Source organism: Lactuca sativa, chromosome 7 (assembly GCF_002870075.4).
Source record: "Lactuca sativa cultivar Salinas chromosome 7, Lsat_Salinas_v11, whole genome shotgun sequence".
Classification (NCBI taxonomy): domain Eukaryota; kingdom Viridiplantae; phylum Streptophyta; class Magnoliopsida; order Asterales; family Asteraceae; genus Lactuca; species Lactuca sativa.
Window position 1 is genome coordinate 38,426,632 of NC_056629.2, and position 17,031 is coordinate 38,443,662.

The following is a 17,031-nucleotide window of genomic DNA, read 5'->3' on the forward strand; positions in this document are numbered from 1 at the left end:
CATGGTACTTTTTATTTTTGTGAAACCGATCGATAATGGTCGAAGTGTTCTTAGAAATATAACATGTCTCCGAATGGAACTAATTGCTTGAAAGAAACTATTCGTCACCGCCGCTTTGCGCGAGCAAACGGCTAGTATATATATATATATATATATATATATATATATATATATATATATATATATATATATATTGTAAATTTAACTAACTTTGTCCCCTAGCTATCTATTCTTTTATATATAAAACCCACGTATATGTATTAAAAGTTACTATAAGTATTAATACATTTGATATGTCTTGTATTAAACTTTATTATGATTTGTAATATATAAACATTTATAATATATAATAATTGTCAACTATGATATTTAATAAAATAATTAAATATTAAAAGAATTAAATATATTCTTAACTTTAATATAATTAAACGGGTAGTATGAGATATTACTAAATAAAAATGGATTAGATGTTCAAACCAAGATAATAAATATACTGACCACTTAATATATATTGAATGCTCAAATAAAAAAACAAATGAATTATACACTATAGTATTTAAAAAAATAGTAATAGTTCATAAAAAATCTCCATTTGAGATGTTGTTAGATTGGAAGTTTAGGTTAGCAATGTCATTAGATGCCATTTTAGGGATCAAAGTCAAAAAGTAAGTATTTAAATTTTAAGCTACCAAACTTACTCATCAATCTGGTTTGTCGCCAAGCCCACCTTTCGCATCTCTTCCTTTCGACAACGTTGGGCCCAAATAGCCACAAGCCCAATCTACTCAACATTAACAACACCGGTTTTTTTCAACAATATACCATCCCAGCAGGCCTTCCATGCATTGAATCAGACCCAACAACACAATATTGAGGCTACTACTCTCCCTTAAATCTGTAATACTATGGCTTTAAATGATTCGGGTCAAGTTGAGTGGTATATGAACACTGATGCCACCTCTCATTTCCACTTAAATGCATGTATATTCAAGTATGTTTTTGATAATAATAGTAATTTCTTCTTCATCCGTTTTTTGTAAGGGACGGATCTTCTATTTCTGTAACTAAAATGAGACACACTACCCATTGGCTTTCAAATCCCTATCGCACTCTAAATCTTAAGAATGTCTTAATTACTCCTTCAATCATTAAAAATCTTATCTCTATTCGTTGATTTGTTCGTGAAAATATGTGCACCATTAAATTTGATGCTTTTGGTTTTTCTGTGAAAGATTTTCGTACCCATCAAATCCTCCTTCGATGTGACAATGTTGATGATCTCTATCATGTCAAATCCCCGACTCCTCAACCTTTCATCACAATTTCTTCCGTCCATTTGGCATCAACGTCTCGATCAACCTGGTCATCATGTTTTCCAACAATTATTCATCATATTAATGAAAGATACGGAGAGGGGAATTACCACCGATTATAGTAAGCCGAAATCAAGTGTTGAAATCTCAAATTTAGATTATGAAGCTTAATTTTTTAGATGAAATTTGATTATATATCCATTAAATTTGATTGATATTAATTAAAAGAGGATAACGAGGTTAAATGTTATGATTTTATATATAATTTCATTCGTTTTAAATCTAAGCCATAATGTTAAATCTTCCAATTGGATTGAAATTGAAACTTTGTTTTTATGTTTTAATCGAGTTTTAAGCTTGATTTTGACATGACATCTATGAATTCACTAGATTTAGAAATTAAGAATGTTATTAAGAGTTTAATATGATTAGGATTCACTTGTATTATATTTAATTTAAATCATTGGTGAAAATTCAAATGAGTGATCATTTTTTAGTGTTAACGTATTTTAACTATTAAACACATATTACACAACCCTACGACAACAACGGAAGTTATTAGTACTCTATAACACATTCACGAACGAATGATGTTGGTCTTCTTAATATTGGATTCCGATCGTTTTGAGATTCAGACGTTAATCCATTTGTGATTTTGATGTCGATCCTTTCGAGATTGGGACAACGATCCCTTTATGACTTGAATAACGGTCTATATGTGACTTGATTAGAGTTAAATTTGATTTGAGAAAATCATAAAAACCAGTTTTGAATACCGTAATCAAACTGATCTTAAGCCTATCTATGCACATGTCTACTCGGACAAAGAACGTGACTCGACTATGGATTAGCATTTGATCCGGTGTAATAGGGCTACACCGAAAAATTAACCAAACCGGACCTGAACCAGACTGAAATTACATATTATCGGATGATTACCGGCTCGTAAGATATCATCTTTTCAGGTTTTCGGTTCCCGGGTTTGGAACCGGAAACCGGTTCTGGAACAGAATATCGGATCCGGTACCCTTTAATCGGTCGGGCTCTTGGTCTCATAGAAAGTTCATTTCGGTTCTTGGGTATTCGTTAACCGATGCTCATCTCTCGACCAACTTCGACTGCATCTCCATTTGTAGTCCATAGGTCTGCAACAACTAATCGTCAATACAAGCAGCTCAAATGCAATTACAAGCAAGGAATTTTCGTTTACAAACTGTTATTCTTGCGTTCAAATCTTGATTTTTCAAATGCTCTTTAAATCAATCAAGTATGCTACTCATTATCAAGATTCCATTGCAAAAAGAGTGTGTAGAAGAGCACTCGTCCACTCATGGCCGTCAAAAAACCCTAACGAAAATGGGTATATTAGCGATGAAAGATCGGGGCCAAATAGCGTTAGGGTTTCAAATCTTTTTGGCAGTGGTAGGGATTATAATTCGTGTCAAGAATCAGGGGAGGAAGTCGATTCCAAATTTTCGAGAAATTACGATGCGAATGGTCAAGAAATCGAGGGTTTCAGAAGGGTTGAAAACGATGGAGATGAAATTAGACATCCATTAGTGAAGGAAGTTTGTAGATTGATCGACTTACGCTCAAATTGGACTCCGAACCTTGAAGGCGAATTGAAACAATTGGTTCGAAGTTTGAAGCCTCAACAAGTTTCCGCCGTGCTTAGGCATCAAAAGGATGCGCGAATTGCACTTCAATTGTTTTATTGGGCCGATCGACAATGGCGATACCAGCATCACCCCATTGTCTACAACTCCATGCTCGAGATCCTTAGCAAAACTAGTATGTATCAAGGCGCTAAAAGGGTTATTCGTCTTATGTCACGAAGAAGAATCCGTCTTCATCCTGAAGCGTTTGGTTACTTGATGATATCCTACAGCCGTGCTGGCCATTGGCGAAAAGCGTTGCAGGTTTTCTCGGTAATGGAAAAAGCTAAAATCTCCCCTAATTTGCTTGTATATAACATCGCCATTTACGTTCTTGTGAAATCTAACAAACTGGAAATGGCGATGAAGATATTGGATAGGATGAAACTAGTGGAGATCGCTCCTAATGAAGTGACATACAATTGCTTGATTAAAGGGTATTGTGATGCAGGTCGTATTCAAGACGCCATGAATCTGATTCAAGCCATGTCTTTGACAAATTGTTATCCTGATAAGGTATGTTATCATACGATCATGGGTTTCTACTGTAAAGATAATAAAATCGAAGAAATTAGGAGCTTGATGAAGAAAATGAAAGAAGGTAATGTAATCCCAGATCAAGTTACTTACAATACCCTCATTCATATGCTCTCTAAATCCGGCTATGGAGTTTCTGCAATTTCTTTTCTAAAAGAAGCTGAACAACACGGCTTTTCAATCGATAAAGTGGAATACAGTGCAATCATCCATTCATTCTGTGAATCTGGAGACATAGAGAAAGCAAAAGAACTTATGAAAGAGATGAAGATGAAAGGTTGTCCCCCTGATATTGTGACATACACCGATCTCATAAATGGTCTTTGTAGAGTTGGGAAAGTTCTAGAAGCCAAAACTTTACTTCAAGAAATCTCAAAACTCGGTTGCAAACCAAACACAGTTTCATATACCTCGTTCTTGAACGGATTATGTCGTAATGGGAAATCATCAGAAGCTCGAGAGATTTTGAACACAAGTGAAGACGAATTGTGGGTCCCGAATTCAATCACATATAGTGTTCTAATGCATGGTTTTATACGCGAAGGAAAGTTACCCGAGGCCCATGAAATAACCCGTGAAATGATCCGAAAAGGGTTCTCCCCAACTCCAGCCGAAATCAATCTTTTGATCCAATCTTTTTGTCAAAACGGGCGACCCAATGATGCCAAGAAGTTGATCCAAGAATGTCTTGAAAAATGCGAGGTTAACCAGGTAAATTTCACAACTTTGATCAATGGATTTTGTAAAAATCAAGACTTGGAATCCGCGTTTTCGGTTCTTGATGATATGTACTTGAAAGACATAAAACCGGATGTGGTTACATACACGACGATAATCGATACATTAGGAAAAATGGGTTTGATAGAAAAGGCGATAGAAATGATTAATAAAATGCTCGCAAAAAGTTTAATCCCGACTTTAGTTACATATAGGGTTATTATAAATCGATTTTGTCAACACGGAAGAGTAGATGAACTTTTATCTTTACTCGATAAGATGGTCTTGAGGCAACCCTACAAGAATGTTTACAATCTAGTTATTGAAAAACTTTGTTTGTTTGGGAAGGTTGATGAGGCGTATAAACTTTTAGGTAAAGTTTTGAGGACGGGTTCGAGAACCGATGTTGACAGCTGTCATATGCTTATTGAAAGTTATTTGAAAAAGGGCGATCCGGGGTCCGCGTATAAAGTGGCATGTTGGATGTTTGAACGAAATTTGGTTCTGGATTTGAAGTTATCTGAGAAATTGAGGAAAATTTTGTGTGTTTATGGGATGTCGCGTGAGGCGGATGAAATTATGCTAAGATTTGTAGAATGTGGAAAGATCTCTGTGTGAGTTGGTCTTGCTATAAAGAGGTGAGAATCTGTAAGTGTGGTCTTAGGTTCAAGTTTGGGCATCATCTTGTTGTGGGGACACTGTGATTTACCTTTCTCATATTGACTGTGAGTGTGGTTAAAGTTTCAATTTTAATGTGGATTTAGGGTCCTTATGAGCGAGCCACCAACTAGTGGGCTACTGTGTACCTGATTTACATCTCACATGATATTTTTCGAAGCATAATAGTGTTGGCCAGCTCCGAGGTTGTTGGAGACATCATTTTTGCTACAAGTTATGTATTATGGTTTTGTAAGATGCTACTTTGAAATTGTATTGGATTGACCTATTGTGTTTTTAAGGAAGTAGGCTCAAGTAAAGACCATTTAGTTATAGTGAAAGAAGTAGTTTGTATATTCTCTAGAATTAGTGGTTTTCTTTTAGGTTTACACTTTAGCTTTCTTTCTATAATTTTATCCGTTGTGAGTTGATACTTTGATACTATACTTGAAGAACTTGTGTAAGTGATAATTTCCACCAATTTACATGAAAATTGGTTAATTTTGGTCCATACTATCCGATTTCATATCCATAAAAATCCTTGCAATTTATAACCCAAATCCTCAATATCCATAGCCCAAACATGTATCCATTGCAATTTATAACACAAATCCTCGGTATCCATAGCCCAAACATGTATCCAATTTACCATTGCGAAAATAAAAAATATGCATAACCCTATTTCAAATACAAATGTTTCAGCCTTTTGGGCCTTACAAAATTGTTGGTCAATCAAGGATGCATGTCTTATAAGATCTCTTTGACGGTGATGGTGGTATTGAAGTGTTCAAGAGAAAGATGCAAAAAAAAAATGTTTGGTTATATTTGTTTAATTATATGATTTCTAATTTGGTAACATTTGTTTAATTATACAATTTGTTTGTTTATGTTTGCTTAGTTATTGATGATTACTCTCACAAATTCTCACATTATAGTATTATATATGAATTATTTATTTGGTTCTATTTGTTTAATTATATAGTTTGTAAAGATTTTATAAAAAAAAAAAGATTTGGCATACATATATGAAAGGTCCACCCAGGTCATATTAGCATATCATGATGGCTAGGTTGGATTTTATCAATGTACTTTTAAATAGTTTCTTTAGGTGGTAAATATACTAAATAGCAATGTTTTTTTGAATTTACACGCTTTGTTTTTGTTTTTTTTGCAATTGATTTTGGTTTTTCTACCAAAAACCAAAGTACATTGCTATTTGTTACCTTTTCCATATTTAGCCAGTAAATGCAGTAAATAGCAATGTTCTTTGAATTTACACATTTTTGTTTTTGTTTTTTTGCAATTTGTTTTGAATTTTTTACCAAAAAAAAGTACATTTCTATTTGTTGCATTTTTTCCATTTTTAGGTGGTAAATGCACTAAGTATCAATGTGCTTTGAATTTACACACTTTGTTTTTGTTTTTTACAATTTATTTTAATTCATTTACCAAAAACCAAAGTACATTGCTATTTGGTGTATTTTTCCATATTTAGATCGTAAACACACTAAATAGCAATGTAATTTGACTTTATTTGTTTATTATAGCATCATACTTCCATTTCTCATTACAACATTGAAAGCTTTTTTAAGTACACTGTCTTAATGAAAAAAAGATTTAAGAGTAAATTACACGAATGGTCCTTATGGTCTGGGGTAATTTGCGCGCTTGGTCCCTAACTTATTTTTTTTCTTTAACTCGGAAAGTCCCTACTATTTGTTTTTGTTACGCGCCTGGTCCCTATTGTTTGTTATTGTTACGTGATTGGTCTCTGTTTTACCTAAAAAGACTATTATTTAAATAGGAAAAAATTGATTAAAAATCAAGGGAAAAATATTTTTTTTAGGTAAGACAAGGACCAAACGCGTAACAAAATCAAACAGTAGGGACCATTTGAGTTAAAAAAATAAGTTAGGGACCAAATGCACAAATTGCTAATTTGTCGGGTATGTTTACTTATTCCAAAATCTTTTTTTTTTTTCTATATCATGTTATGCAAGATTCTAATGGAACAAGCAAAGGGTCAGGTTTTGTTGTCTTTTCAACTCCTAAGGAAGTTTCTACAATAGTAAGTAAAATATTTTTATCATTCATAGATAGTGTTCGGTATGATGGAAGTAACTCAGTATTGCAATTAAATAAAAAGAAATTTGTGGTTACGTATTATATGTAAGAATAGAATCTTTGGTATTCGCAAGTTTTTATAAACTTTTATAACTTTCACCATATTTTTTATTTTTGCTGTTTATTGTTTTTTAAAGATAACATCAATGAATGTCTTAATTACAAGAAACAACAATGTACTTTCCTTTATTGTTTATTGTTGTTTTATACTATGAAAGTGCAATGTTGTAATAGAGACAAGTGAAAGTACAATGCTCTAACAAACAAAAAAATAAAAGTAAGTTGCTATTCCTGTATTTATTTGTTTTTATTTACAAGTGCGACCTTAACAAACACACACAAACCCGCGAAAAAGCACAAACTTTTGTCCTAGTTTACATGAAAATAGGTTGATTTTGGTCCATATCTGATTTCATATCCTTAAAAATCGTTGCAATAAAAAACATAAATACTCAATATCCATAGCCCAAACATGTTACAATCGAAGACATCTTGGAGAAAAATCAACGTACACACAAATATACTACAACTATTTCAATTTTCACATTGGAATCAAGTGAAAACTATGTCACACATGCATGTGTGTATAAAATATAGATGCATAATATGCATACATGTGTGTTTTTTATTATCATTTTTCTTTTCAAGTATCTAGACGTGATACTTTAGGCATGACAGAATTCAAACCATGGACCTCATAATATGCAACAAACAACCATATATGTTGCAAAATAGTTCTTCTAAAACCATGTAGTGATGCTCTAACTTATTTAATCGGTTGAAACATGGTTGTATAATTCCTGTTAGATGCATAAGTTGGAAAAGAATTTTAAATGTTATTATATAAATAAGTAGAAAAACCAGTAACATGCCATGACTTACAATGTTGTAACTTTTGGTCACATATTTCGTTTTAAAAGGCGATTTTTGGTGCATAAATTAAGAAAAGTTGGAACGGTATTGTATAAACAAACATTAAATTTCCAAAAGTGATCCTAGAAAAAATTCGGTCAAAATATCTTTTTAGGTGGGTGATGGTGGTAAATACATAATATATAGAAGAAAACTAATGTTTGCTTATATGAAGCAAGGACTTTGACATCTTAATTATAAATTTTATGGTTTAACTTTTTCTTTAATTTATAATTGTTCTCTGGTGTTCAATGAGATTAATAATTTAACCTAGTAAGTGGCAAATGATTTCACAATTGTTGTATAAAATATTGTTGGTGCTTTTGACTATTCGTTCAACTCATCTTTATCATTTTTGTACTTCAATAGTTCAATGTCTTTCATGAATATTTCTTTTGAAGCTGTACGACTACTTTTACCTTGGTATTTAGTTGTCACTCTTAATTATAGTTTTTGTTCATCTCTTTATGTTATTTGTCTTATGTGGACCAAATTAAACATGATATATTTTGCTTAATCTGTTACATTAAGATATGACCGACTAGACTACACAAGTTTTCTAGTATGTTATTCATTTATTTGTGATGGTAAAAATGAGAACATTCACATCATTACACAAATGAGAAATCAAAAGCAATAATATATCACATCTTATTTGACTTAGTTGAGTGTCACGTCAGTTTTTTTTCTCATTCTTCTTTCACTCACCGAAAAACAAGAAATTGTCATCTTTCACTACCTTTCATTATCTTTAATTTTTTAATATATTTTATACAAATATTATAGTCGTTTTGTAGAGAATTAAAAACCATGAATTTTAATATATTTTTTATAAATTTTTATTATATATATAATTTAATAAATATTAGAAAAACAAAAATAAAAAATAAAAAAAATGCTGACCGAGGAGACAGAGTGAGAGATAGCGTCCCCTCACTCGGTTCCCACACCCATCTTCCCTCACCTTAGATATGGTGTTCCAAGGTGAGGGAAAGGTTCCTGCCCATCTTTCCCGTTGTATATCTTCTAGCATAATGAGATTTTAGATTTTGTTGTTGTTGTATTCAGTTATTGCAGTTTGAAATCAATAATAAATAGTGTTAAGTGTTTTACGAGGAATATTACATAAACACTTATTACCTTAAATAATAAGGATAAATTACTTCCTCAATTATAATGGGCAGAATAAAAATACAGATAAGAAATGTGGCAAATTAAAGTGTTTGTAAGTTCATAAAATGTTTATTAAGTAGATTTACTAAAATGATAATATTTGGATGTCAAATATATTTAAATGGCTATAATTTCATTTTTTAAACATAAATCACCATGTAAATTGTGAAAAAGGTCCAATGTAAGATTACTTTATCTGATAGGAAAAGACCTAAAACAAAAAGTTTTGCTAATTTAGCTATGAGTTCGGTAATATACCAAATCGTAACCTTTCTAAAAATCTTTGTGTAGTTTGATGCATTTTTCACAAGTTAAAAAAACTCATAATTGACTAACCCTATAAAAACATTAAAAGACTTTTTTTTTTACATGTGTAAAAATGTATTTGATGAGATTTGATCCCATACTCACTTTAGAAACCATTCATCTTAATTATTTTGCCACATCTTATTTTTTTTCATATTTTTAAAAAAATTATCATTGCTAATTTTGAGATTTTTTCAACCTCACAAAAACTACATTAAACTCACTAAATTTCTCAAAAAAAATCTTGAGACTGAGTATACTCACGAATTTACGTCTAAAATTCGCGTGTTTTTTGCTAGAGTAAGTCACTTCTAGGCGCGGATCCAAGGGGTAACCCAGTATACTGCTCAAAAAATTTCGGTAGTTTAATTTTTTTAGAAAAAAATTTGTTTTATGTAGTGTATATATACGCATCATTTCACTTATAAGTTATAAATATAAACAAACAGTTGGTCTATTCTTTAGACAGTTAAGGTATTGACTTATTGAAACAAAGGTCTCAAGATTATCTTGATTCTTGTTCCTTACAAATCCTTTGTTTACATTTCCTTTACTATTTTTCTTGCTATTCTATTCTTTTATTTTTCCAGTTATTCTATCTCACATCGCCAAACAAATATAAACTCAGTTATTTTCATCTATTATATATACTTTTTATCCTCAATAATTGAGAACTTATCTTCAAATATGTGTCAAAAGCCAACCCTATACCAAGTCGTGGGTCGAAAAGTATTGATGTTATAATTTAACGATCTTATGTCAAGATTATATATGTTTTATTGTCCTCATCTATCATAAACACTAGCACTCTACTATAACTCAACATAGTTAGCCGATCAAAACAAAAATCAATATAGTTAATGAGTATTAAGTATTAAATATTTATCATTCGGTGTACTATATGTCAAACAGGTTAATTATTTTTTGGGCAGTGGAAGTATCATCTCCCTTATGACATCGGTATTGCCTAGTCTAAATAGACTGAATGAATTGATCTCCTTCTTTTCTATAGGCGGATAATGGTTATATACGTACATGCTTTGACCCATCGAATCATTATCGAACTAGTGGACAATTTTCATTTGACTCGTTCATGATTTATTGATATCATAATAACTTAGGGCCCTGAATGCAAGTTTTGCGCTAGATAGGGTTAAATGCACCTACAATAATCGTACTATCACGCGTATTCTTAATATTTATGATGCCAAGCTTTTTGCATCAATAATTAATCTCTTGTCAACACATTACGACAAATATCATTAGATCACATTGATAATCATTTAAGCGGCATTTGGATTTATTCCTACTTCCTAATATATAAGGTCTAATTCATTAAATAAAAACGGTGGTTGCATTATTGTAAACCAATAACGATCCGGAAAGAAAAAGGTTAATAATTCATTATTAAGAGAAAATTTACTTACAAAAAAATAACTATGAATAAGAAATGTTTATTACGGGTTAACCTAGATAAAAGTTAAATAAAAACTCGTTACAAAAAGGGTTATTATCAATACACAACAATTTGTGTTTTATACAGTTGTACAATACAATCGTCTGAAACATAAATTGTTTTATATGGGTAAAAAATATTATATACAAATCACCCCCTTACAAAAATAGTTTTATAGCTTATTATGCTAACATCTCCTCTTACACTCACAATGTGATATCAATAAACATTGAAAATATTAGTAATTTGCGAGGCTGATGGAACATATGATAGCGAGATGGTACCGAGTTGCAGATGATAACAAGTAAAATAACACTTACTACTCTCAATATGTGTTGCCCGTTCATGAAAAAATGAATTCTTTGTAATATGCATCACATTGTTATTGAAACAATGTAAGGGTAGGTCGAGGAACATCAACACCCATATATACAAGAAGCCAACGTAACTAAACAATCTCACAAGTAATCATATACATAACTAGATACTCAATCTATGTAGAAGATCAAGAAACAAACATCATGTTTCTTACTTTTCCATGAGATTAGTGTAACGCCATTAAAAATACAAAAACAAATGATGGACTTGCGATCATTAGGATCACTATCCCAGTCAATATCACTATATAAACCAAACCAAACACAATAACATGATGTATGCTTGGATCTGATAAAGGAGCACCATTAGTCGAAGAACATCGAGCATTGGTTTGAAGAGTCGTATCAATAGTTTTATTATCAGAGAGTCGTATACGTTCAAACCGATCAAATTTATACTTTGCCGTGAGATAGAATATAACCTTTTTTTAGATTGAACAACCTTAATACCCAAAAAATAACACATTAAGTGCAAGTCTTTCATGGCAAGACAGTGAGCCAAATCAAGCTTTAAAGACTTAATAGAATCATAATCATCATTGTTAATGATCATGTTAACTACATATAAGGAAAGGATAATTCGATCTGCACTCATTCATCTATAAAAACTGTTGAATCGTGATTACTAAGAAGAAAACTAAGATAAGTAATCACCAATAGAGAATTTTGCAAACCAAGCATGAGGGGTTTGTTTGAGACCGTATCAAGCTTTTTTAAAGCCTACCAAATTCACCCAACTGGTGATCAATATACATCGGGGGAGGAGTCATGTAGAATATCTTCTACTTTCGGACATATGCAATTGCTATCAAAGTATGAACGATTGTCATATTTGCAATCGTAGTAAAAGTATCTTCATAATCCATACCATACATTTACAAGTATCATTTTGCAATAAGTCTGACCTTATATCGTTTAACTGTCCTATCATGTTTTATTTTGATCTTATATACCTAACAACAACCAATTGCATGATTTTCGAGTAGGAGTGGAACCATATCCCACGTGCGATTCTGATAAAGATTTATAATCCCCTCAGCCATAACATCTTGTCAAAGGGGATTAGAAGCAGTCTGTAGGACTCCGGTTCTAACATATGATATATATGGCAAAAAGCAAAAGAATCTGAATACAAAGAATAAGAAAAATTTAGGTGTAACATCCCAAAAATCATGACCAACAATTTCATTTTTAATATAACTAAAACACATTTGTAACTTGGTTCACACATTGAAAAGCATTTCAAATAAAACATTTATCAAGGTTCATTTCCAAAAATCACATATTGCGGAAAACATAGGTGTATGCGCTGCGATCATCCCGAGCTCCTCTATTTGAAAACCGGAGTAGTTAAAACCAAAACTGAAAACCGTAAGCACGAAGCTTAGTGAGTTCCCAAAGTACCACATACCATACATATCAACATACCGCCTAGCATATACGGGTGCTGGCCTACCCCTTCGGTCTCTTTCAACCGAATATTGTCTAGCATATAAGCACATAAATCACATATTGTCATACATAACAATGAGCTATACATATCATTCATATATCATAATCAATAAAGATGTTATGTGCCGATACATAGTCTTGCTATTATGCCACGAGCCGCCATGTGGTCTTTCTTGTCAAGCTGGGGGCCACCCCCTGGGTCTTACAGACAAGTGCCAGGAGCCACCTCCTGCTCTTCCATGCAAGCATCACAAAGACAATTAGCATACATACATACTACTTTACTTAGCTAATTAGCATATAGTGTGCCAGGAGCCACCTCCTGGTCTTTCATACATAATGCCTAGGGCTAACACTCGGGTCTTCCCTACCATACATAATAGCATACTTCCTGGTCTTTCATACATAATACCAAGGGCTAACCCCTGGGTCTTCTTACCATGCATAAACCAAATGGGTAGGTATTGGTGCCTTCGACCCATACAAACAGTGAGGAGACTCACCTCGAATGCAAAAGCTCCCCGAAAGAAATCCTTAGTTGCTGTATCGCCGACTTTACGAGCTATCAATACCAGAACCAGATAAAATCTTAGTTAATAGGCCAAACCCTCAAGTTTGGCCCAAGGTCAAACTTAGTCAAAAGTCAACGGTCAACGAAAGTCAAAGTCAAGAAATTAAACTTCAGGCTGATTACGCCCAGCGTACTCAGCTCATACGCATGGCGTAATTACCAACCATAATCGGGACCCCATACGAGTACGCGCAACGTACTTGAAGGTACGCCCGGTGCACCCGACCAAGTGGCACTTTTCCATTAAATGCTTATCTCTTATGTCCTTTCATCCAACACTCAGATCTAGTCCCACAACATCATTCTAAGCCATAAAGTTTCCATCTTCGTGACTTTCCATGTCTAGAAAAGGTCCAAAAGCTAAAATCTTAACTTATTAATCTATTAAGACATCATGATACTCTCATGGAAGGTATAGAAGGATCAAGATTACATTTTTATGGATCCTCAAAGCTCCATAATGGAAAAAGTTTCCAACTTTATCCATTAGAATGGTCCAAACCACAAAGATCTAGCCTTTAAACATCAAATGGGACCAAATGTGCATCTTTTTCAACTTAATCCATTAAGTCCAAGTCTCCAACCTTCAGATCTGAATCACAATGATGTTTAGATGGATAAAGTTTCCAACTTTATCCGTAACAAGGTCACAAACTTTCAAGATCTAAACTTTACGCGCTAAAATGACCAAAAGCTCATAACATCCAAAACTAGCTAGATCTAACAAATGCATCATCAAGATTCAAACTTTATACCTCTAGAAGATATATCAAGGTGAACAAAGTCCAGATCTAGAAGCTCCAATGCAACCAACCCTTCTACAAGAAGTTCCTTCTTCTCTAAGGTGCACCATGTATACTCCAAAGCACTCAAAATCACCTTCTTTTAGCTCACAAGGCTCATCTAAGGTTAGGGTCTCTTGAAAGGGGTGTTGGAGGGGTGGAGGCTAAGAATGGAGTGGGTTTGGGGGAGTTAAGGAGCTTAAATAGGGCTTAAACCATGAAAATAGGGTTTGGGCACTGATTGTGTACGCCTAATGCACACCTTTTTGTACGCCCAACGTACTCAACTTGGCCCAAAACCACCTAAACTTCAAAAGGTCATAACTTCTTCATTCTAACTTCGTTTTCGACGTTCTTTATATCTACAGAAAGATATTGAGGAGCTCTACAACCCTATCTAATTATTTTTAGCTTAAAACACATCGAACTATAATCCATAATTCATAAAAGAAGTCTGAAACACTACATTCCCATTTTACTGTAACGCCCCGATTTCCCAAGGATCAATTGATGGGTATAAATTACCATGAGTTCAGGGCTACTTGACGAGTTGGTTGCCTGACTCGCCGAGTAGTAGCGGGTTGGTCCACGAGTTTAAGTGACCTACTCGCCGAGTCCAAGAGGGGACTCGACGAGTAGGAGCTGGAGGATGAAACCCTAATTTTCGGGGTTTTGCATCCTTATTAAAGGATAATAAGACCCCTTTAACCTCCCTTGTATCCCCTTGAGAGCCAGAAAACCCTAGTTTCGTGTGAGAACTTCATTTGAGTGTGTTTGAGCTTTGGAAGGTGAAGTTGGCTTGAAGATCAAGAAGCTAGCAGCAAGAAACTCATGTGGATCTATAAACTTGCCTCCTCTAGCTTCATTTTGAGGTATCAATTCGTGATCCTAGCTCTATTTTCCTTCTAGATCTCTCTTAAGTGAAGTTAGGGTTTTTACCATGATTATGGAGCTATTTCTTGGTGTATAATCTAGATTTGAGGTTGCAACTTCAGATCTGGACCCTTCTTGGGTTGCAAGTTCATAAAGTCTAAGCCTTTGCATAGAACGAACCCTTCTTAAGGAGTTAAACCCCATAACAAGCTTGGATTTGTCATTTAGAGCCTCTAGAACCTCGCATGCACGTAAAGATTGAAACTTTACGTGATAAACATGTATTGGGAAGCTGGATCTACAATTTGGAGCCTTAACATGGCTTAAAAAGCCTCTGTATGGATAAAGGACTGAAGGGAATCGGCGAGTCGCATGGTCGACTCGGCGAGTCATATGAAGATGGACATGAACTCGATGAGTTGGATGAACAACTCGGCGAGCTCGGCAAGTCGGGTGAGTGGCTCGGTGAATTGGTTGGGGTTTCCCAACCTATGGTCACGTAAGAACACAACGAGTAGTAAAGGGGAAAACTCGGCGGGTTAGCCAAGGAGTGGCAGCCACTGCTATTAAGAACTCAACGAGTCACTCTAGTGACTCGGCAAGTTGATGAGTTATGCAAGAAACTCAGCGAGTAGCTGAGGGTACTCGACGAGTTGAGGTCAACATGGACTGTTAACCTTGACCATTGACTGTGACCTTAACCGAGGTTTACTGAGTTTGACTTCTGAGGGGCATTTTGGTAATTCGGATATTTATGTCAATGGACCTTTGATGGTTATAAGTGTTGGAGTCTCGTGCAGTGCTTTGGGAGTGTAATTTTGTGGTACAATTCGACAGTTGCTAGGTGAGTTATCCTCACTATATCAACAGGGTCTAAGGCACCAAGGCTGACCCTTTCTCATATCGTATGCTGGTATTGGCTTGATATGTTTAGTGGTCTGGTTTAGGTCGGTATCCTGGTATATAGGATGATGTTTTGTTTAGTGACCTGGTTTAGGTCGGTATCCTGGTATATAAGATGATGCTATGTTTGGTGACCTGGTTAGGTCAGTATCCTGGTTATGATGTCGTTATGCTATATGATCTGCTAAATCGGTTTGTTTATATATGGATTGTTATGTAATTATCTGTTTATGTGCACATGATTGTTGGTATGGGGGTTGGGTTGAGGCGGGTCCTGCTTCGTGATGTAGGCCAACATACCCAAGGCGGATCGGATAGACTACAGACCCGGAAGGGTACATAGTCAGGACGAAGGCCAACGAGCGGTCCAGATAGGCTGAAGGCCCGAGAGGGCGGTCCAGACGTGCCGAGGCTCGGAGAGTGGGCCAGATAGACTGAAGGCAAGGTGAGGGCGGTCCAGTCACACTGTAGACTCGATATGCATGGTTGTTCTGTATTTGATATATGATATGGTTATGGTATTATGAGGTTGGTATTTTGGGGGAAATCACTAAGCTTTCGGGCTTACAATTTCAGTTTATTGTTTTAGGTACATCAGGAGATCGTGCCAAGGAAAAGGCATGATCGTACCGCTCCTCATATTTCATGATTTTTGTGATTTGGTTTTGGGGATACTTTGATGTTTAAACTATTTTGAAAACAAGTTGTAATAACTTAATGCTTTTTGAATGGATTAAAATGTTTTAAATTGGCGTAAATTTTATGAGTGTTACAAGTTGGTATCAGAGTCTTGGTTTGAGTAAATTGGAGGAACACTCGTGTGAATCTAGTCTCAAATCAAGGAAAAAGATTTTTAAAATGATTTCAAAATGGTTTTCAAAGTAAGTAAAGGAGGATGCAAAGTGTACGATCAGCCGGAGCCAGTAAGTAGACCCCAAAATACCATACAAGTTATTTGATTATGTGATATGTTAGATCAGCATGCTAGTACTAGGCTAGGGATCTTCAGGAATTGCATGATAGAACTACCTGATTACATGATGCCTGCTAGCCTAAGGTCTCCTTCATATGAAATTGACGTCATTACTGTAGTTACTTGTGTATGCATCACAGTTGTATACAATTAAGATCGTATAGCCTGAGAGTGTTTAATCCGGCCTTATGTTCTGTTCTTATTGATTATGGCTTAGGGTAGGATTGGATATTCGAAAGTCTATAGGGTC

The 17,031-nt window shown here is 34.4% G+C and overlaps 1 protein-coding gene across 1 annotated transcript; it reads left to right on the forward strand.

Annotated features, from left to right (window-relative positions):
* The first annotated feature begins 2,302 nt into the window (after positions 1 to 2,302).
* On the forward strand, positions 2,303 to 5,343 carry LOC111880688 (pentatricopeptide repeat-containing protein At1g62914, mitochondrial). The gene has a single exon (XM_023877106.3). It carries the CDS (start codon positions 2,561 to 2,563, stop codon positions 4,838 to 4,840), a length of 2,280 nt encoding a protein of 759 aa, XP_023732874.1. The 5' UTR covers positions 2,303 to 2,560; the 3' UTR covers positions 4,841 to 5,343.
* The last annotated feature ends 11,688 nt before the right edge of the window (positions 5,344 to 17,031 follow it).